This window comes from Lepisma saccharinum, chromosome 29 (assembly GCF_977018435.1).
Source record: "Lepisma saccharinum chromosome 29, izLepSacc3.1, whole genome shotgun sequence".
NCBI classification, from domain to species: domain Eukaryota; kingdom Metazoa; phylum Arthropoda; class Insecta; order Zygentoma; family Lepismatidae; genus Lepisma; species Lepisma saccharinum.
In genome coordinates, this window is record NC_139257.1 from 47,769,410 (window position 1) to 47,792,252 (window position 22,843).

Genomic DNA, 22,843 nt, shown 5'->3' on the forward strand with positions numbered 1-22,843 from the left:
TTTCCTCGACTACCGCTAGGGGCCCTGGTGTAGCCATTTCGTCTGTGTGTGTGATGGGTTTAAGTTGTTGTAATAACGGGAAGCAAGTATGATAAGCCTGACCGCTGTTGATGTTCAGCTCATGCGGAAAGTGCATAATTGAATGCGTTTCTTTGATTTTGGTGTCGATTAGGGTGTGCGATGTATGCCTAACAGAAACTTTTTGGATCCTGTGTTTGTTGAACTTCGCACAACAAAATCAAAGAGACGCATGCAATTATGCACTTTCTGCACGAGCTGAACATCGACAGCGGTCAGGCTTATCATGTTTGCTTCCCGTTATTACAACAACTCAAACCCATCACGTGCAGCAGACGAAATGGCTACACCAGCGCCCCTAGCGGTAGTCGAAACAACAGGAACCGGAAGTCAACCTAACAGTAAAGCATCGGGTTTCTAAGTGGATGGTGGCAGAGGCCACCGAAATTAATGGAACATTTACAAGTAAATTTCGCAGATATGTCTTTAGTAACCCGCTTACGTCTTATAAGAAGTTATTGTTTTTACCTTTTTATATGAAGATTAATACATAATTATATTTGTTTCAGGGAAGGGCTTCAAAGCTGAGTCCTCGAAACAAGGCCAATTGCCTAACATCCGAGGGCAACCTCTTAGTGGCTGACCGTAAATTTACAGATGCCATTAAATTTTACTCCAGAGCTCTAGAGCTGAGTCAGGATGATGTTGTTGTGCTCAACAATAGGAGTCATTGTTACTACAGTACTCAACAGTATGAAAAGTAAGTAATATTCAAATCATTGTAGAAATTGAAGCATTTGTTCAAAGGCTTGCGGCTGATGCTCAATCATCATTCCACTCCTTTATTTTTCCTACAATAGGGCTGTCTCACAGAGGTTGAAATATCATATCATTAGGCATAACACTGCAATTTCAGTACTTACGATGCCACTTGCTCTTCTTATGCGATGCTGACCTCCCACTTGTAAGAAAAGAAAATTGCCATAAAATCTGCGACGATGATGCAGTGAAATACGTTAGTGTGGGGGCAAAAAATTAGGGACAACTTCCTCCCCCCACCCCTGATCACCCCCCACTGTTGGTTAAAGGAAATTTGAAAACCTTGTTAATTTACTGAATAGAGTACTATTAGAATACATTTAAGAATTGAATGTGAACAATAGGCACCAAGCTGTACGGGACGTGTAAGTGACTTGTGTTGCTGATTGTTGGGTTAGGGGTGTCTATCAGTGAGTTGAATTTGTTTCGTTACTGAGGACCAAAATATGGGAACCCTATATAATTGTACGTTTGCTGCATTACTTCCACCAAAACATGTGGTGGTGACATTGTGAGTCCGCATGTCGGACCATCAAAACATCTCCTATGTGTTGCAGTAGGTCCCATCACACATTTTTACTGTGGTACTTGAATATTTAATTATCCATTACTTTTCTGAAATGAAAGGGTGTCCTGTGATTTTCAATTCACCCTGTTGATGTATTATTTTCCTGTAGTTTACGGTTATTACAAGCATAAGAAAACAGTTTTTCTTTGTGACGTTTCAGGAGAACACACGCTCCTTTCATCAGACATTTATTTTCATTTTGACTAAAGATACAGTTATAACAATGGTTAGTAATTTTTTAAATGTTAATGTTACATTGTTGTAATATAGCAACTTAACTGTGAAAAGAAGCAGTCTGTTTTATTTTTATTTTAGATTTTTTAAAAATTATGAATCCCAAATATCATCAGGTATTCATCATTGTTTTCACAAAGTCTCTTGATGTTTTCTGTTACATTAAATTTTAAAGATGGTGGCTTACTCCATTTGTGAAAAAGAAAACTCCATACTGGATCTATGTTACCATTTTCATTATTTAATTTATTCCAGTGTTCTTCTGCAATGAACGAAGCTTCCCAGACATTCAACTCTGTCTTTCCCGTTAATCTTTTTAAAACCTTTCTCTTTTTAATCAAATGCTTCTCTTCGATGATATGAGTTGACAAACCTGTTCTTGGGTTTAGATTTACAATGTCCAAATCATGTTCGTTTCAAAATTGTTTTTAAATCACCAAGAAGTTTGGAATGTACATTTAATGAATTCAAAATGAGAAACTCTCTACCAGATGTGGAAACCACAGGAATATATAAGTTGTTCATGTTCAAAGGATTATGTGGGACAAACAGCAAGAAAAATGGCAATAAGATGGCACGAACATGATTTGGACATTATAAATGAAATGTCACAAAGTCTTATGCTTGTAATAACCGTAAACTACAGGAAAATAATTCTACAATGCAAGCAATGCGTACATACAAGAGAAACTACTGTTAATGTATGTCTAAAGAACTGTAAATAATCGTCTACTTCCTTTCTAGTGATTTTTTGTGAGGATAAAGCTCAATTGTGTGGTTGTTACAGAAAAGTGGCCATCTGTTCCAATACATGTTTGTAAACAATAAACGCTGAAATGAAATACGTCACATTTGGTTTCTTCGACTTTTGGAGCATACTGTGATTCAGGAAATGTTAAGAGATACAGGTCTTGAGTGCTACACAAAGAGCCTTAAGCATCCTATTAGTATTTAGTAAAGTTCAATTTATTTGGGGGGTGGGGGTAGAGGGGGCAATTTCCCCTGAATTTTTTTTACTGCTTTTACATTAAAAATTATATTTTTCCTCTGAAAGTATCAGAAGCAAGCCCGCAATTTTTGCCATGAGAATGAAACACATTATTAGGCGATACACAGGATCTGTTTGAAACCCTCACATCCTGGCGTTGTCTACGTGGGGGCCCCGACGAAATTGAAAATTTGTAAGGAAAAAATAACTTTATTAACTTTCGTCTTCATCCTCTTTTTGGTTAGTGCAAATTGGATCTTTTCAACAATAGGCGTGTAGCTGAGACAGTACTGAAATAAACAAGCTATAATTTGTAACTATAACATTGATAGTTATGGAGATATTAATCTTCATTTAAAACCTTGCACAATTTTAAACTTCCCACTGAAAACGTGCTGGGCGTTTAAGGGTCTACCTTTACTGTGCACTAGGGCATTGCAATAACAAGTTGAAATTTTGACACCTTAGAGGAAGGTCTAATTATGTAGTGTATGCAACTAGGCTTGGATATCTCTTGTCCCTTTTGTGCTACACCATTTCAAAAATCCACCATTTTCCGGTGATTTTTCAATTTCTTGCATATTCAACCACATATAATATGGATTGGGTGATATATGCGGAGACGACATAATGTGTGCATACTGAGTTCACATCAGGGTTACTAGAAAAATAAATGCCACCTTCCTGGTTGGATTACAGTTGTAACAGCAGGCACTCAAAATATGCATTTTTTGACACGTAAGGCTTTTTAAGGTATATTTTGGGGTATTTTATTTGCTAACGTAAAGAAGCTGAGGGTATGTTGATGCAATACATGTGTTCCTTGGTGAAGAGGTTTGTTTGGTGTGTAAATATCACTAGACTGTGATCAATAGTTCCAAAGTTATCGAGTCCTGAAGTTAGCTCTGAGGCTCATTTCTCATATTTGGATAAAATTTTCTGTTGCGCACCACCTTCTTCCACAGGCTGTAACTCCAGAACTATTCCTCGGAGGAACCTAGTACGTATTTTGAATACAATATGGTGGAAATTCATTAATATGTCAAATTCATAAATTAATTTGTTTAATATGGAATAAAGAAGAAATCCCTCAACAGTGGAAAGAATCCATAATTGTTCCTGTGTTTAAAAAGGGTGATAAAATGAACTGCAATAATTACCGTGGAATTTCTCTACTCTCAACAACATATAAAATATTATCTAACATTCTTTTAACAAGACTAACCCCATATGCTAATGAAATTATAGGTGATTATCAATGTGGATTTAAACGTAACAGATCAACTACAGATCAAATTTTTCACATCAGACAGACACTTGAAAAAAAGTGGGAATATAATCAAAATGTCCATCAGCTATTCATTGATTTCAAAAAAGCATATGATTCGGTCGAAAGAGATAAATTATATAATATATTAGTAGAGTTTGGAATACCTAAGAAGCTTGTTAGTATGATAAAAATATGCACCAGTGAAACAGAAAGTAAAATTCGTGTGGGTATTTATATGTCTGACAAATTTACAATTCATGATGGGTTAAAACAAGGAGATGCATTATCTCCATTGCTCTTTAATTTTGCCTTAGAATATGCTGTTAGGAAGGTAAAAGAAACTAAAGAAGGACTAAAATTAAATGGTATGACTCAATTGTTAGCATATGCAGATGATGTAGACTTACTGGGGGATGATGTGAATACAATTAAGAATAATGCTAAAATATTTTTTAAAACTGCTAAAGAGATAGGTTTGGAAGTTAACAAAGATAAAACTAAATATATGCTTACAGGCTGAAACCAAGTGTTAGGTAATAATCAAAATCTAATTATTGATAACAACTCGTTTGAACCAGTTTCCAAATTCAAATACTTAGGAGTAATATTAACAAATGAAAATTATATTAAAGAGGAAATAAAAAGTAGGCTTAATTCAGGCAATGCATGTTACTTCTCTCTTCATAAACTTTTGTCTTCTCGTTTAATATCTAAGAAACTAAAAGTTGAAATATACAAAACAGTAATTTTGCCTGTAGTATTATATGGGTGTGAAACTTGGTCCCTTACATTGAAAGAGGAACATAAATTGAGAGTATTTGAAAATAAGATCCTTAGGAAAATATTTGGACCTAAAAGGGATGAGGAGACAGGTGAGTGGAGAAGGTTACATAATTTAGAACTACATAATTTGTATTCATGTCCAGATATTATCAGAATGATTAAATGAAGAAGACTTAGGTGGGCAGGCCATGTGGCACGAATGGGAGAAGAAAGAGGAGTTTACAGGATTCTTGTTGGGAAACCTGATGGTAAGAGACCTGCAGGAAGGCCAAGACGAAGATGGAGGGACAACGTTGAGATGGACCTAAAGGAAATCGGTAGGGATGGAAAAGAGTATATAGAACTTGCTAAAGATAGGGACATATGGAAGGCCTGTGTTGCTGCAGCCATGAACCTTCGGGTTTAAGAAGGCTATGGAGTTAGTTAGTTAGTTAGCCTTCCAGACATAATTGAACCTTCATGCCAAATTTCATCCAAATCAAATAACCATGACCTGGAGGCCCTGGTCAATCTGACGTGGACTGACCCTATAGAAGTGTTTACATTTATGTATTTGTTAAAAATAGCTGTAATAATATCATACTTGCTTGTTAATCATTTTTTTTATTGTTGTATATTTCAATTGCAGATCCCTGGAGGATGCAGATATGTCCCTGCAAGTAGATCGCCAAAGAATTAAAAGCTACTGTAGGAAGACAGATGCCTTAGTTGGTCTGCGTGTAAGTATGAAGTAGGTTTAGTTTACCTACACATGCTTTCTCAAAATGTGATAGCTCCTGTTAAGCATCATCAACCGTTAATGACATGTCAATATATTGTTAAATTTGCAGATAGTTTCAGTAACTGCATTACTCAAAGTGAAGGGGAAATGCTGTTCATTTGCTACCATGCTACAATTAACCCCAAGGCTTGGATAAACATTTTGCCACCTAACAATTTCCATTTCAAGTGCTGTCTAACTCATTATACGAGGGTCACTATTTATATTTTGAGCCTAACAATGAAAAAACAGGAATTTGGCATTGAAAACTGCTTTATTGTTTTTTGAAGTATTCTCCTTTATGGTCAATACACTTTTGCATTCGTTCGAACCATTTGTCAAAGCAGTTTTTCCAATCTTCTTGAGACACCTCCATAATATGGTTTTTGAACGCATCAACGGCGTCTTCCGCCGACGAAAATCGTTGTCCACGCAATTTAATCTCGACATTCGGGAACAAGAAGAAGTCATTGGGTGCCAAATCAGAACTGTATGGCGGATGACCCATCAATTCGATTTTTTGACTGTTCATAAAGTCGGTTGTTAGACGAGATGTGTGACACCTGGCATTGTCTTGATGAAGAATGATCCGACGGCGTTTGTTTGTTTTCCGTATTTGACCGAAGACCTCTGGCAAACAAATTGTTGTGTACCATTCAGAGTTGACCGTTCTACGTTCCTCTAAAGGCACAGTTGCCACATGACCAGTTTTCCCGAAAAAACAGGCGACCATTTGTTTCGATGTGCTTCGAGCGCGAACAACTTTTGTTGGATTTGGTTCATCTTGAAACACCCATACAGTCGAAAATCGTAAAAAATCATCGCACGAAAATGTTCACGAGTTATTCAATTTTATTATTGTCGCGCAATCTCCAAGGCAACATAAACAACACAAATGAAGCTATTGACAAAACATTTGAAGTACGTTATGGTCAATAATGCCAGACGATTCCGTGCAAACGTCAAATCGCTCCTAACTTCAATCAGTGTTGCCAAGGCTCAAAATATAAATAGTGACCCTCGTATATGGAAAAAGCTTTCAGCTTTTGGCTAGACATTTAATGTCACCATTTCATCGTAATCGAAACATCCTGGGTGTAATACAAATGGGGGCGCTGTTCAGTGATTCAGACTCCACTTGGAACTGAAGGCCCAGCTATCCCCTCCTCTCTCTCTCTCTCTCTCTCTCTCTCTCTCTCTCTCTCTCTCTCTCTCTCTCTCTCTCTCTCTCTCCCTCCCTCCCCCTCCCCCTCCCTCCCTCCCTCCCTCCCTCCCTCCCTCCCCCGTCCTTTCCCCTAATTTGCTAAGATCGGGATGAGTAAAGACGATGAAATTGATGAATGGACACTCATAAACATCCATACCCAGGCCGGGATTCGAACCCAGGACCCCTGGCATTGTAGTGTGTTGTGCTAACCACTCCACCACAAGGGCTGGCGATTGCAGCAATGAGAATGATGAAATAAATGACCTAGAACCTCTGGCTTCATAGCATGTTTTCAGAGACACCCCACCAGGAAGCTTTCTCATCTGACATGTGCCCATTTTGCATCCAGTCGCCTCCTGGTGTTATGACAACAAATACATTTTGAAAAAGCTGCCATCCTCTGTGGTGAAGTGGTTAGCACAGTGCACTACGATGTCAAGAGTTCCCAGGTTTGAATCCTGGCCAGGGCATGTGTGTTCTTTGTATGTGTCCCTTCATCAATTTCATCATATCATTACGCATTCTGATCGTCACATTTTACCAAATGGCAGAAAAGCAACACCAAATAACTAATATCAAATCAAACAAAAAAAAATATCATTGAGTTGCTCTGTCGGTACATGCAACTCATGTTCACATAAGTTAATTTATGATGGGTGAAACAACAGTTAGAAAACATTAATTTCTTTGTGAATCACCCTGTGTAATGTATAGACCTCGGATTTTTAGGTTCTAAAAATGTGCTTTTAGGTTCCTAAAATAGGCTCTAAAATTCCTAAAATAGGCTCTAAAAATCCTAAAATAGGCTCTAAAACTCCTAAAATAGGCTCTAAAAATCCTAAAATAGGCTCTAAAACTCCTAAAATAGGCTCTAAAAATCCTAAAATAGGTTCTAAAACTCCTAAAATAGGCTCTAAAACTCCTAAAATAGGCTCTAAAAATCCTAAAATAGGCTCTAAAAATCCTAAAATAGGCTCTAAAAATCCTAAAATAGGCTCTAAAAATCCTAAAATAGGCTCAGAAAACCTTAAATTAGGTAGCAAAAAGACTTAATTTGGTACAAAATTACTGAAAAATACTGATTGGATACAATCGTTAAAAACAAAATTTTACAAGAACCGTAATAACCGAATATTAATTTTTTTAAAAAAAATTCATTTCATTATATCATTTTCAAAATTATCTACAAATTTTTTAATACTGCACTTGTGCTGTTAGACAAGGTTACTTGTTGGTATGAAAAATGAATTACGTATGTATAATTTGCTGCACAATATCAGGGTGACTACTCACTTGGAATTCCTTGAATTCTGGGAATTATGCACAAATTATTTGCTCTGGAAATTATTCATGAATTTTGGCAAGACATGCAAAAAGGTACAACCGGATGTTTTCTCTAGTTCCATTTTATCTCCGTAGACGTGAAAAATTGCAACTTTTATTAATCCAAATTCCGTTAAATTTATACATGTTTATAAATGCCCTGAGGAAAGTTTCTCTCAGTTTAGCTTTTATTTATTTATTTGGAAGAAAAAGAAAGCCACGCGGAAAATAAAACAAAATTTTCTCAATCCGTTAACTTTGTTAGTGTCTTTTGCAGAACAATCTATCTGACAGACGGAAGATTATTACAAAATAATATATCTTGAAGTTGAGTAGGTAAATTTTTTGGTACATTGGAATCTTACAAACCCTTTACATTGTTAATATTTTTGTGTGGAAGGGAGGATGAGAGTCGGTAATACGTAAGGTTGAATAAAGAAAACATCTGCTTGCATCCTTGAATTTTTGGAAAGTTTGCCTTAAAAATGAGGAATTATACTAGAATATTTTCATGGTCCTATTGACCACCATGAATTCTTTTGCGTTATCCACACTCAAACTCCACCTATTGTCTGTGAGGATCATTTCATGTGCTGAAAATTATCTTTCAACAGAAACTTAGTCAGTAGTGCGATTGTAATCAAGGGGTTCCGGGTTTGATATCCGGTGGAGGCACATAGTGGTCCGGATCCCACTTTAAACTGTAGATCCAATCCCGATTATTAGCCTTACTGTGCATAAAGTGGAATTAAAACACCAAATCAGTCAATCAATTATAGCAAATTTGAATGCTGAAACATTACTTCGCAAGGCGTGAATGCCAAAAAGGACCAAACTGACACGAGAGTGAGCAAGGCTGCACAGATCAGAAGTTTGCACTTGGGACTGTGCAGGCAGTAGAGACGATTGGGTGCCAAAACTGAGAATGGGAAGGGAAGGGGGGGACAAGAAGTTTACTTTATCTTTGTAGGCAAGGCTTAGCATTAAAAGTCTATAGTGTTGGGGTAAAAAGTAGGGGGGAACTGTCACCTTTCGCCGCCACTGTGTGCAGGTAACAGTGTGTCAGACATTTTGTTTAGAGCTTTGATAAACATCATATGAGGCGTTGCAGATACGAAGGGCGAACTCAACAAATGCTGGTTTCGTGAAAAACACATTGAAGTAATTTTACACTCGGGCAAACTCAACAAAAAAGGCATTTTAGCTATTTTTGCTCTGGGATGCCTAAACTTTGTTAAGAAGTATTATCTATAACAAACATTCGAAAGTGAGCAAAGAAAATAAACATCAGAAAATAAAAACCAGACTTGTAATGAAAATAACTTTATTGCACAAAAATACGAATGAAAGGAACTGTATTGCACAATATACTAATAACAAAATCAGAACTCACAACTTTTTTTCTCATTGAACTTAAAACATTATTATAACTTTATTTTAAACTGAACAATATGTAATTTAGTTATCGTAATCCACTTGGTCGTCTTGTATTTCCTCAGCATCACCTTCGTTTGGCGTGGAGCTATTTCCAGGTTGATTTTCCAGAATGGTTGTGAACTTGTGGCAGTGGAACGTATGGCAGTAGATCTCGAATATCCTTCAATTTTGCAGGGGGAACAGGCACAGGGGAATCATAAAGAATCAATAACTTAACTGTGGCCAGATTGAACTTTGATTATCCATAAGTCATGTAATGAGATCATGATAGCATTCCACCAACGTGCGCAATAGAAGTGACGGGCAAACTAAACTAAACTAAACAGATTGAAGCATCCAAGCCACGTGCCAAGCGATGGAGTGGGGTGGGCAGGGTCCGAGTATCAGGGAGCTAGGGTGTTGAGTTTGCCTTTCGTATCCGGACCTGTACCGCTCTTAGAAGATAGAAGAGCTTTTGTCAGCCCTAGTTTTATATGGGTAGAAGGGAGTCTTCAACAAAAAAAGCTTATCTAGCATATTCCCTAATGCCTGACACATCAAGTTATGGGGGGGGGGGAAATTGCCCAATGTTGAGTTCGGCCTTCGTGTCCTCAATGCCTCATATACTTGGAGGGAGGGAAATCGTCAGGAAACATGTTTCAAACATGCCAGTCATGGAATTATTTTGCGACCAAACCTAGTAAATACCCCTGTGAGATAATAAAAATCCTGAACACCTAGAAAATATATAAAAACCTAAAAAAAAGGTTTAATTTAGGCTCATAAACCTAAAATAGGTTCTAACAAGCAAAATAGGTTATTTTAGGCACTATAAAACTTCCTCAGTTGTGTCGTTTTTTTAATGAAACGCTGATATAACTTGTTATTTCTTATTTACCTGCAAAGGAAATAATAGGTTAAAAACACCTCGAATGTGCCATCAGAATGTGAGGCATGAAAAATGTGAATATCTTAATTATCTTAATTTTTGAATAATTGTTTATAAAACTTTTTGCCGTGCTAAGTAAGTAATTACTAATAAATTATATGTGTACTTTATATATATATCACTGTCAAGAAGTGAGCACCAAATGTTTTGGAGCTACCAGCAGATCACACTCACGAATGCCTGTTCAAGAGACTGTTTTGCTGTACGGTACCTTTAAATACTGTTGTTAAATTAGGCTCCGTTTTATTAATATGATCACTCAGGATATAAATACAAATTAGATAAAGTATATTTGCCAACATATTTTAACTGTAGTTGTAGATGCCACGTTACCTTTATTGCACTTTGTAGGAGGAATAACATGGTTATTTTGTTCATGGTTTTTCAGAAGTACGCAGAAGCAGGGAAGTGCTTGAGTATCATTTTACAGTTAGATCCAACGTACCGTTATGCCAATGAAGCATGGGAGTACGTTTCAGCTCAGCAGTACATTGAAATGAATTCATCTTACAGTGAAGTATTGGTCAAAAGTGTAAGTCCTAAAAATTGTGTGTATTACAATTACATAAACATAATATTATATAAATAATAAGTTCCATGTCACAACACAGTACTTTCGAACTGGTGTTACTTCTCAGCTATCTCTTCAGTCGGTTCAGTGGTGCATTCTCCATGTTACTATTTTCTTACCTTTTTATACATGAAACTTTAGTATGTGGGTAATTGTTCATTATATACAGGGTTAATACAAATGATTGGAATGGTTTCATGAGTTTGCTGTAGTTATAATATTTAAAATATTGCCATGAAATTTTACAGTAACGTAGAAAAACTTAAAAAGTTTTTTCTCTTGCAGGCATGTTTCAGATTTCTGTCGGGAGAGTGGAGCACTCAGCAGTGAGTAAAGATGGCGACAGGCGCTGAGAAAGCTTATGCTGTGCTGGAATTTCATGCGTATCAGTCGGTCAAAACAGTGCAATGACACTTTAGAACAAAGTTCAAGAAAGATGCACCGAGTGCATCATCACTATAAACAAGTTTTTCACAAAAACTGTGATCTATTCATAGACTTCTGTGGGCTACATGTGTAACTTGCTCGCACGCACTCAACTGTTTCTTCACTCACTGGAGGTTGACCTGTTGATATCCCCTTACAGAGGGATCCCATAGTTGTAAACTGTGCATACCATCGCCGAATGGAGTTGGTACTCGGTGCATCTTTCTTGAACTTTGTTCTAAAGTGTCTTTGCACTGTTTTGACCTACTGATATGCATGAAATTTGAGCACAGCATAAGCTTTCTCAGCGCCTGTCGCCATCTTTACCTTTACTCACTGCTGAGTGCTGCACTTTCCCGACTGAAATCCGAAACACGCCTGCAAGAGAAGAAAACTTTTTGAATTTTTCTACATTACTGTAAAATTTCATGGCAATATGCCACATATTATAGCTTCAGCAAACTCATGAAACTGCTCCAATAATTTGTAATAACCCTGTGTTATGTATGCAAACTATTGAAACAAGCTTCTAAACCAGGACTTAAGAAAATTATTTTATTCTGGCTTTCCATGCCATACATGACAGAGGCAGTGTTGCTACATGAAGGGAAATTCCCTGGGCGTAGGGGGATCCACGTCCAAGTTTAGGTAAAAAGGAAAATTTATGAAAAGTATAGAAACTGCTGGAAAATTTGCAGTTGTCTGACTCCTGCTTTAGTTGCACTTACATGTCTGCATTGGTGTTTTATTTTTATTATATCAAATTAATCTAGATGGAGTGCATAATAAATATATACAATAAGTAAGAATTGTTGCAGTAAACCAAGTTAAATTTTCAGAATACACCACTAAGTAAATTCAAATTCAACTTGGCTGCTCAATTCATTATTGAATGATTCTTTCAATGTAGTTTGTTATTGAATCTTAGATTTCAATTTTCTGTCACCAGCGGGCATAAAGTTTGTGACATATCACTTTGAACCAATACACATACAAATTCAGATACTCTTCCCAACAGTACCAATGCCAATACTTGAACAATGTAATAATTAGACGTTGTTCAGAATATATATAAATAATTGTGAGTGTGCATGAGTGAGTGAAAGAATTAAAAGAATTATATCGGAACATTGAAATAGCATCATTTAATCACAAAATCATTTTTTTAGAATATGATACAATACAAAACAAATTAAAACTTTGAATATTGAATCATTTTCATGTTAAGTTGGTTCAGTAAACATGTCATGTGACATTTTTTGTACATCCTATGATATGCCCAGACTCTAGACTAGTAGTTAAATTCCAATCGATACATTAACATGCATATCTGCTGAGCCCTAGTCTACATATGCATTTTGCCAATCAATAAATTATCCCTCAGCCATCATTTTAGAAGTCCACACTTGACTTAGGAAAAAGGTCACCTAACCAGTCAATCTTGCTACCAGAGATTTCAGGTTCGAATCCCATCCTGGACGTGCATGTTCCTTAATTTCATGTAATTATGATTTTTACTTGTTGATTTGTGATGTCATCTGCTACAGTTTGACTACTTCTGCTTGAATTTTTCCCCATATACGTGAAAAATTGCAATTTTTATTAATCCTAATCCTATTAAATTTATACATGTTCATTAATACCCTGATACAAGTTTTTCGCAGTTAATCGTTTATTTTTATCGAGGAAGGAAAGAAAGCTGCGTGTGAAATAAAACTGGATTCTCTCAATCCGTTTACTTTGTTAGTGTCCTTAGCAGAACAATCTATCTGACAGATGGAAGATTATTGCAAAATAAGATATCTTTAAAATGATTAGGTAGATTTGAGTTTGAAATTCTTACACAATTAACAGTTATACGTGGATTATAGAATATATCCCATAACATTTGTGACTTGTGTTTGTAGATGTATTTCGAGTGTATGTGAAATGGCAAATGTAAACCCTGCATGTTAAATTAAGTAATTGATTTGAATTGGAATTTTTGGTTACATTGGAATCTCACAGATCCTTTATATTGTTAATATTTTTGTGTCTGTTACATGTGTGTGGGTGGTGAGGCGATAATACTTAAGGTTGAAAGAGTGTGCTTGTAGCCTTGAATTTTTGGATAATTTGCCTTGGAAACCGGGAATTATACTTGAATTTTATCATGGTCCTAGAGTGGCCACCCTGTGTTATCGTTGGATCTTATATATACTTTTTGGATTGTGTGATCATTGTTTGTGGTATGGAGCATTAAACGGAAGTTATTAATGGGAAACATCTGTGTGTTGGTCAACTTACAATGAATGACAAATCGTTTCACCTAACAGTATTTAGATGATATTTGCTTCTCTGTTTTGCGGTGCTGGACAATTTACTATGCCTATTGTTTTACATACACATACTTGAGTATGTAAAGTACATGGCAAGGGTCCCCCTATAAGTTTTTCATCCCCCTGCACTGCAGGGTTTAGCGGTTTAGAGATCCGGCACTGCATATGCAGGATTTGAGGGCAAAGGGTTAAATTCTGCCAGTATCTCTTCTGGTACAATGATGTTTGCATTTCATACTATAAAATTTAGTTTGTTCTCAGTCAGAAAAAAATAAATACAGTGTCATCTGTGAATCTGCAATGCTTGACTACGTACAAAGTTCAAATCCGGGAACTTTTCTAACGTTGGAAGCGGCCCCGGCGCCCACCCAGCGTCGAATGACGTGGGTACCGTACCTAGGGGAAACCCTGGGGGGGTAAAGGCAGTCAGGGGCATGATGCTGATCACATCACTCCCACTCACGACCGGATCAAGAAAGTGTGGGGCGTTACCCCCACACCCCCTATACGCCTTCATGGCGTGGTGCTAAGCACGGGTACATATAGGATGAAATACGTGGTCTGTTAGGAAAGTAATGAGACTGATTTTCTGTAAACGATGAATTTTATTATTTTTACAAATCAAGGTTATCCCCTTCAAAATAGTTCCCTTGGGCAGCTACACAGCGATGGAGGTGTTGTTACCACTGTTCGTAGCAGTGCTGGAAGGCTTCTGCTGGAATACCTTTTAGCTCGTCGGTTACGCTCTTCTGGATATTATCCAAAGTATCAAAATGGCACCCTTTCAAGTGGTTTTTGAGCAAGGGGAATAAAAAAAGTCACAGAGACTGAGGTCTGGTGAATAAGGGGGCTGAGGAACCACAGGAATGCTTTTTTTTTGCCAAATATTCATTGATGGAGACTGCCGTGTGACATGCTGCATTGTCGTGGTGCAGCATCCAAGTGCGTGCAATGTCTGGTCACCCTTTCCTGGGTCTTGCAAGGACTTCATTCAGTACACACGTTCAAATTTAACTCACTACTGATCATTCTCACCGTCAATCAACGATCTGACCTCACAAGAGACCTCACTCTTTCCACATTGTCATCCGTGTTTGAGGTTGAAGGTCTTCCCGCCTGAGGTTCGTCTTCCACTTGTTCTCGGCCTTCTAAAAAGGACTTCTGCCATCTGAACACTTGTGCCCTAGATAGTGCATGTTCTCCATAAGCCCTTTGTAACTTTTCATAAGTCACAGTGGCGGATTCGCCAAGCTTAACACAAAATTTGATGGCACAACGTTGTTCAAACTTTTGCCAGTCCATTTTCGTAACGCACCTCACAAACACAACTTCACGTCAGACGCTCTCAACAATCGTGTAGCAACTGTAGCAAGTTGAAACTTGTACTGAGTCAACGGCAAACATTCACCTACCTGCCGCGTGAAGGTGGGGGCAGCAGCGTTGCCGGATCGTGCACAGTGTTGCCAGTCTCATTACTTTCCTAACAGACCACGTATGCTATTCGTAATATCAAAATGAAACCTCAATGAGCAATAAAGTTCATCTTGATTTCCTCTGCACAATGTGAAACTTTATTGGTGTTGTACAGTCTCGCCCTGTTTATTTACATCCACCAGCCAGCCCCCGTAGCAGAGTGGTTAGCACATTGCACTACGACAACAGGGGTCCCAGGTTCGAATCCCAGCCTGGGCATGCATGTTTTTGAGTGTCCATTCATCAATTTCATCCTATCATCACTCATCTCCATCTTTGGAAATTAGCCAAAACTGGCACAAAAAGTGAAGTAAAATAAATCAAATCAATCAATTTACATCCACCAAAAGTGGAACCAGCACTGAAAAAAAAAAAGAACCAGGCTCCAACACAATCACATTGTACTTCACTCTTCTGTGACAATTTTAGGTGTATTTATATACTAAAGCAACAATAGTTTCCATTCTGATAAATTGCTGGTTTTATGTCGCCATTGATGTTAGTTATTGCAATTAATTGTAGGTTAGTTCTACAAGTTTCCACACATTGGAACAATGATACACCCCAGGAAAACTTGCAATTTTGGTTTGTATTGTTGCAGTGTGTATGATGATGTGTAACTGCATTTTTTATATTGCACAAGTAGTATAGACTTCTTCTTGTATATATTTTCTATATTTATAACATATTTATCCTGTACCTTCCTTTACTTTCCATTAAATAAGTGTGAATATTCTTCTCTAAACAACAATTGGAATATTTGAAGTTAATACTAAATTTGTGTCTTTTTTTCCCTTCTGCAGCAAGCAGAAAAGGATCTTCGATCCACAATAAAGAAATCGTTGTCACTTCAGAAATCTAAGGCTGAAAGAAACCAATCATCCGTTGATAATGTCACTCGCCATGCTGATGAATGTGGATGCAGAAGAGATGAGGATCCACAGACAAGGTTAATGGAATCTCTTACTTGTATTGAACCACAATTGAATTACTTGAAACTGTAAGAATATTATTAATGTTCTTATCAGATTTAGCAGAACATCTGTCTTCTGAGAAACTTTCCCATTGTGATCTAACTAACTTACTCTCTAGCCTTCTTAAACCCGAAGATTTATGGTTGCATCAACACAAGCCTTCCACCTGTGCCTCTCCTGGGGAAGATCAATCCAGTCTTTTCCATCCTTACCGATTTCCTTTAGGGCCATCTCAACGTTATCCCTCCATCTTCGTCTTGGCCCTTCTACAGGTCTCTTACCATCAGGTTTCACAACAATATTCCTCAACCATTCCTTCCACATGGCCTGCCCACCTAAGTCTTCTTGATTTAATCATTCTAATAATATCTGGACATGAATACAAATTATATAGTTCTAAATTATGGAACCCTCTCCACTCACCTGCCCCCTCATCCCTTTTAGGTCCAAATATTTTCCTAAGGATTTTATTTTCAAATACTCTTAATTTATGTTCCTCTTTCAATGTAAGGGACCAAGTTTCGCATCCATATAATATTACAGGCAAAATTACGGTTTTGTATATTTTAACGTTTAGTTTTTTAGATATTATACGAGAAGAAAAAAGTTTATGAAGAGAAAAGTAGCACACATTTCCTGAATTAAGCCTGCTTTTTATTTCCTCTTTAATATCATTTTCACATCGTGATCTCACCAGCCAATAAGAAAATTTATATATTTTCAGCTATCAGCTGCAATTTTCACAATGTGATAAATTGTAATTGCCAGATTGATAACAACGAGAATAGTAAGTTCTGTTGGGTTGGCTGAATAGGGATGACAGATTGAGAAAGTTATTGAATAACAAGAGTCCATTTGTACCCCCCTCCCCCTCTCCAAATAGGGCCACACCCATTCTACTCTCCTGTTATCCCCAACTCATGTACAAAGTGAATTCCAGGTCTAAATAATCCATTTGTTGTGTACCCGACAACCTTGCATTTTGGATGCCGTCGGTAACATATATAGAGGGACCAGAATGTGACAACACTGAGTAAGATTGAATCCAAACGAACTCATCACGTTTTTTTTTTTGTTTTCAGTTATGAAGCAAAATTGTGGTGTATTGCACATCAATGTAAAGATGAGGTTTTGGAGAATATATCTACGAATTACACAAACGTTACAGAGGATAAGGTAAAAAATAATTGGCGTAAGAAATTGAATAAAGCGAACGCTCTCAACCAGCATCCGATCTGGAACCGCTGCAGTCACATGAGGTTCTTGGACTTTATCAGTCAATGCGGCAATGTCGTTTCAGTTGAGCATCAAAACGGGAATAGCTAGATTTTATTTAAAAATCCATGATTTCTTACTCCAGTTTTTCTTTGTCTAAGAGTTGCAGTAGCAGTCGTTGAGGGCATCTGACTACCGTGCGAGAGATCTGGGTTTGATCCGCAGCAGGGTAGAAACAAGATTTTTCCACCTGTTCAAGAGGCTCCGCTGGCCACACGGCATCATATAAAGAGGGTACCTAAAGGAAACTCTGGGAAGGGAGGAAAGGCAGCCAGAGGTGTGGTGCTGATCACATCACCTCCACCTTTGGCCGTGATCAAGAACGTGTGGGGCCCTAACTCCACAGCCCCTATATGCCTCATGGCGTGTGCAAAGCACAGGGGAGCACTTTATTTTTTTAAAAAGCTTAGGATAAAACCACGTGCAGTGGTGGTGATTGGGTGCCAAAACTGGGGGGAGGGGGGGCAAGGATTATAAAGAGAGGGGGAAGTCTGCTCAAATATCTGAGCTATACATGCTCGCCATGTATCTTCTACTCTGGCAGTTGTACTGATACATCAGCGTGTGCTTATATAGATAGAATACCGATCAATATCTCAATCACTAAGAATATATAAATTTGGAGTGGGAAAGATCAATTGTTATTGTTTCGACGTTGGTTCATCAGTAAAATTGCTGACATTTTTACCAATATGATCTTTCTATTTAATGCTGCATTCTGCTATTTTGTTATTATTTTTAAGAGTATAAAGTTACAATTCATTAACCTTAGTTTCATAAAGTAAATGTTTAAATACACAGTTTAATTTTGTAAGGTAAAACTCATTTTACTTATCTGGGTACACTTGTGAATTAAGGGGTTTAATTAATTAATATTCAGGAGCTTAATTTCCAACAGGAGCTACCAGATGTTGTCGAGGAAGGAAGACAACGCAAACATTAAGAGAACTGCAAATGTGTTTATTGTAATACATTGTTTCATTGATTGCAATTGGATATAAAAGACATCGGACAAATGCCAGCATGGCTCCTTTGGCATGATGCCACTCCTTCGTTTGCACAGATTTTTTGATGTCATTTTCGCATTATTGCTTCTCAATCTTGCCAACGGTGCGTTGAATTTCTTCTTTGAACTCAGTTGATGTCTGATTGTTGGCGTACAACTTACCTTAGCTGTAGCCCCAAAGAAAATAATTCATTAGCACAAACTGCATGATATTGACAGCCAATTGATTTTCAGAATAGAATTCTGCTCCTGAATTTTGATTTAAAAAAAAGGAGTCATAAATATCTTTAACTTCATGCCACATTCACATTTCCAAACTCACCTAGGTTGTTCTTTAGTGATTTAGCGAGAGGAATGATGTTGCATTCGGTAAAATGGTTAAAACAGATTGAAAATGTAACTCCCTCGACCTCAGGAAGTGTGGGCCCAGTCAGTTCCTCTCACACTGTCAACAGATCTGCAACCAAACTTTTACAAATTGCATCAATGTTGCCAGATGAAATGGCCTACATGAGCTTACATCTTTACATCGACCAAGTTTCTTCATATTTATACACTATTGTGATACTAAATTGTTTCTCTGTTGGTTACGGGAGAGAAAGAGGGGAAAAAAAGTAAAGTGCTCCCCTGTGCTTTGCACCATGCCATGAAGGTATATAGGGTGGGTGCCGGAGCTGCTTAACCAGGTGGAAAAATCCTGGTTCTCTCCCACCGGGGATCGAACCCTAGGGTCTTTCATAGTAGTCAGATGCCGTAATGACTGAGCTACCGCAGCTCAAATACTATTGGTTATTTATATGGACCTAATTAATCATGAGTTTGACAAAACAATGTTTTTTTAGAGAACACAAATTACTGTAACAAGTTTTCAAGATATGCATATGTTAAACAGTGCATCACTCCATGACAACATTTGTAATAGCCTTAAAGGTGAGAGTTAACAAATGCTACATCAAAACAGCAAATGTAATCTGTCCACAAACATCTGGTAGCTCTGCTTGGAAAATCCTCTCAAAATGTAATGTTACATATTTTTGTTATATTTTTAGAAAATGTTTACATATATCTATAATGTAAAACTAAAGATGTTTTCTACTGCTTTTACTCCATGCTGTCAGTGGTGTGCTGAGTTGGGAAGTAAGTTATTTATGTACTTCATTAATTAGGCACAATCTGAATCTTGTAAGATTATATGCGTAGACTGGCATAGTGCAAATTATATGGTTATTTGGTGGGTGATAATTATATTTGAATACATTGCACTTGCAGCTTTGTCAAGAGGTGGAAGTTGTTACTAATTATATGTGCTAACTTTGTATAAAGCATTGTTTAATGTTGCAATTGACTTTGATCTTTGAAAATCTTCATGCACTTCAAAATAATCAACATATTTGAGAATATTTTTCAGTTTGAAAAATAACACCCGTTGCTTAAAATAGAAAATGATCTTCCTTTAGAAACCTTCAATGTTTTATAATATACAATGCTGCCATTGTGGCTAGTGAACGTATTATCTGCAACAGAATTCCAAGTTACAACTGTTCACACTGAAGTTGGTTCTTATAGGATCCTTTGTAGATAAACGTAATTTCTTTAAATCTCATTATATTCGGGAATGAAGGTTATTTTTAAAAAAAATTCCATCTGTTTCTTATTTAACACGTTAAATGCCACATGCATAGACACAAGATAATTGTACTTTTGTTAACCCCCTGGAGGCTGAGCAACAAAGTATTTTAATGATTTTGCAAATGTAACAATTATTTATGAAAATAGTTCTGGATGATATTTTACACAGATTATATTTGCTGTTTTGATATAGCATCTGGTAGCTGTCACCTGTAGGCTATTATTTTTATGGGCTTGAAAACTTTGATTCTGTTCATTTCCAAGAGTTCAATTCTGCCCCCCCCCCCCCCCTCAAACACACACACACACTAAGTTAAGCTCTAAGTTTGATTCTGCCATCAGAGTTAGGTCAAAAGTTACGCCTTTGGGCACAAGTTTCAAATTGATACACACAGCATCTTCTGTTGCAGACCATGTGTATCAGCTTGATACCCAACTTGTATGCAGCATGTATAGTTCTTATACACAGCTCCTTTGAAAACAAATGTGTACATAAAACTACTTTGTTACTACAGGGTGTAGTAATTTATAAAAGTGTTTTATGCAAGCCTTGCACATAATAATTATAAGCACCATCAAAATAGCTCCGGCCTCCCACAAGAAAATATAAAATTCAGCCAGGCAGTTAAAGTGTTAAGGATAGAAAGGTGATTTGACTGTACTAAAAGATTGATGTTGTGTTCTATTAATGTAATTATTATTTTCTTTAGGAGCTCAACAGGCAAGCACGATGAGCAACAGGGGATGTGTAATGGTAATGCTGTGGAAACTACATGTAAGGAAGAAGGTTTGTATCATAATCGGCTTTTCAGTGATACCTGCTTCAGACATGATGTCCACCCGATCTCATCCCCAGATTTAAAGTTTTGATATGTCCAAGATTTTTAGCCTTTAGTGGCTGTTTCAAATGAAACCACCCAAATTATGCACTTCAGGAGGGCTGGTTTGAAATGAAACCACCACCACGCAATGGCAATTAACACACCATTTCTTGAAAACTACAGATGATAATTCAGTTCTGTCATTTTTGTTCATTAATATACATATGAAGAAGGTATGGCATATTGGAATGACAAAACAATATATTTATTGTTAATATTTTTAACAAACACATTAAAAAAATATCCACTTTTTCTCCCAAGAATTATGCAATGTACCATATGAAAAGGTATTACTTTTCAATCATGGTTTTTTACTTTTACGTGCAATAATGAAGACAAAAAAACTTGTTCAAAACCTATGACAATTAGGCGTCCAAAGGGAGATATCCAATTTTAAAAAATGCCTGAAAATTACGATTTTCTAATATTAGTTGCATATTTTCATATTTTTTTTTTCTTAAATTGGGGGATGGGCATTACGTGTCCTCAAAGAGTGGTCTTTTTGTGATGCTTCCCTGCAAATTTGGTTCATGTAGCATCCATAGGGTCAGTGCTAGAAGTGATTTTCCAGAAATTTTTTCCATAAGTATCCCTATAAAGTATCAGCCTATTTTCAATGTGAATTTACATCATTGTAGGAATATACCACTGTTACATACTACATTTTCCGTTTACTTTGGTCTGTTGTGGTGACCATGGGTGCCAATTTTTGTGTAAAATTTTGATCTTCTTCTTTCTTGAACTTTTATTATTGGGAGGTAAAATGTATAAATTTCACCTCCTCTAAAAGTCCTGTCATTTCGAGGGGGGGGGGGTTGATTTCATCCTGCTGCTATGATTAGTTCTCTTGCTACAATTTTTTGTACATCGTAACAAGTTTGAAAAGTGTGCATTGAAAAGAGGCTGACATGTGGGAGAGAGTCCTATGCTCTAAAGGTTAATGATGAATGGATGTACTGATTATTTCTATAAATAATATTTGTATGTATTATACTGTGCTACTCCTAGATTGTTGATTATTTTAATGCTATGTGAAGAAGAAATTATGCATTCAAATGATAGAGCTTCCCCTGTGGTGCTGTGGTAATTGTGCCTTGTAATCAAGGAGTCCCAGGTTTGATACCCAGTAGAGACACACAGTGGTTCCCATCCCATATTAGTTCTAGCCCCGATTACACTGGACAACAAATTTTAACTTTTTTCATGCTTCGGAAATGAAAAGTATATTTCCTTATGGAATTGATAATAATAATAAAAATGCTGAATTGGTTTGAGTTTAAGTGTAATCGAAAGAAATATGTGTTATGTGGTGTTAATAGGAAATTAACGTGTGTACAAAATGGAAGTTATAAAACATTATTTAAATGGATATTACAAACGGCACCTCTTTGCCTGTCGCTTGTATTGTGGTTCTGGAAGACCTCTGGCGATTGTCCAACAATAATCAGCAAGCATAGACCTGCTCCAGTGGCCCTGATAACATTTCTCCATTGTAGATATAACTTGGTGGAAATGTTCCCCATGTTCATCGCTGACTGCTCCGCAATTTCCTGGGAAGAAGTTTATGTGGGAATGTAATGTATTTTTAGTGACATATGACACCCCATTGCTTGGTAGCAAGGTATTAGGTGCTCCACTAAGGTCTAAATCACAAACCCTGACACCTTCTGTAAAGAAACGGTCTCACCGATTCGATGTATCACTCCGCGTCAGCTGATCCATGACCGCAATCATCTGCTGTTACACTCATAGTTCGCCGGACCTATTCATTTTATATAAGAGCCTCTAAATGTGAGAACCCGCTCTCAAAACATCAGACGAATATGCAGCCGCATACATTGTTACTCTCCCGGTCATTCTCTCTTTCATAACCCTTAAAACTGCAGACACTGACACACCACTGCACTGGGATACCAACTTAACCACTTCATTTACTGGTTTCTCAGGATACCACT

The 22,843-nt window shown here is 37.1% G+C and overlaps 1 protein-coding gene across 2 annotated transcripts in view; it reads left to right on the forward strand.

The window, feature by feature from the left end:
• The window catches only part of LOC145981650 (uncharacterized), a 74,565-nt gene that overhangs the window by 16,344 nt on the left and 35,378 nt on the right, over positions 1–22,843 (forward strand). The window contains exons 3-7 of one of the 2 annotated variants that reach the window (XM_083115052.1): positions 588–778; positions 5,309–5,399; positions 10,724–10,867; positions 15,927–16,072; positions 20,718–20,794. In XM_083115052.1, the coding sequence (XP_082971178.1) occupies positions 588–778; positions 5,309–5,399; positions 10,724–10,867; positions 15,927–16,072; positions 20,718–20,794 (649 nt within the window). The remainder of the gene's footprint in view (positions 1–587; positions 779–5,308; positions 5,400–10,723; positions 10,868–15,926; positions 16,073–20,717; positions 20,795–22,843) is intronic. The other variant, XM_083115053.1, reaches the window with a different exon arrangement.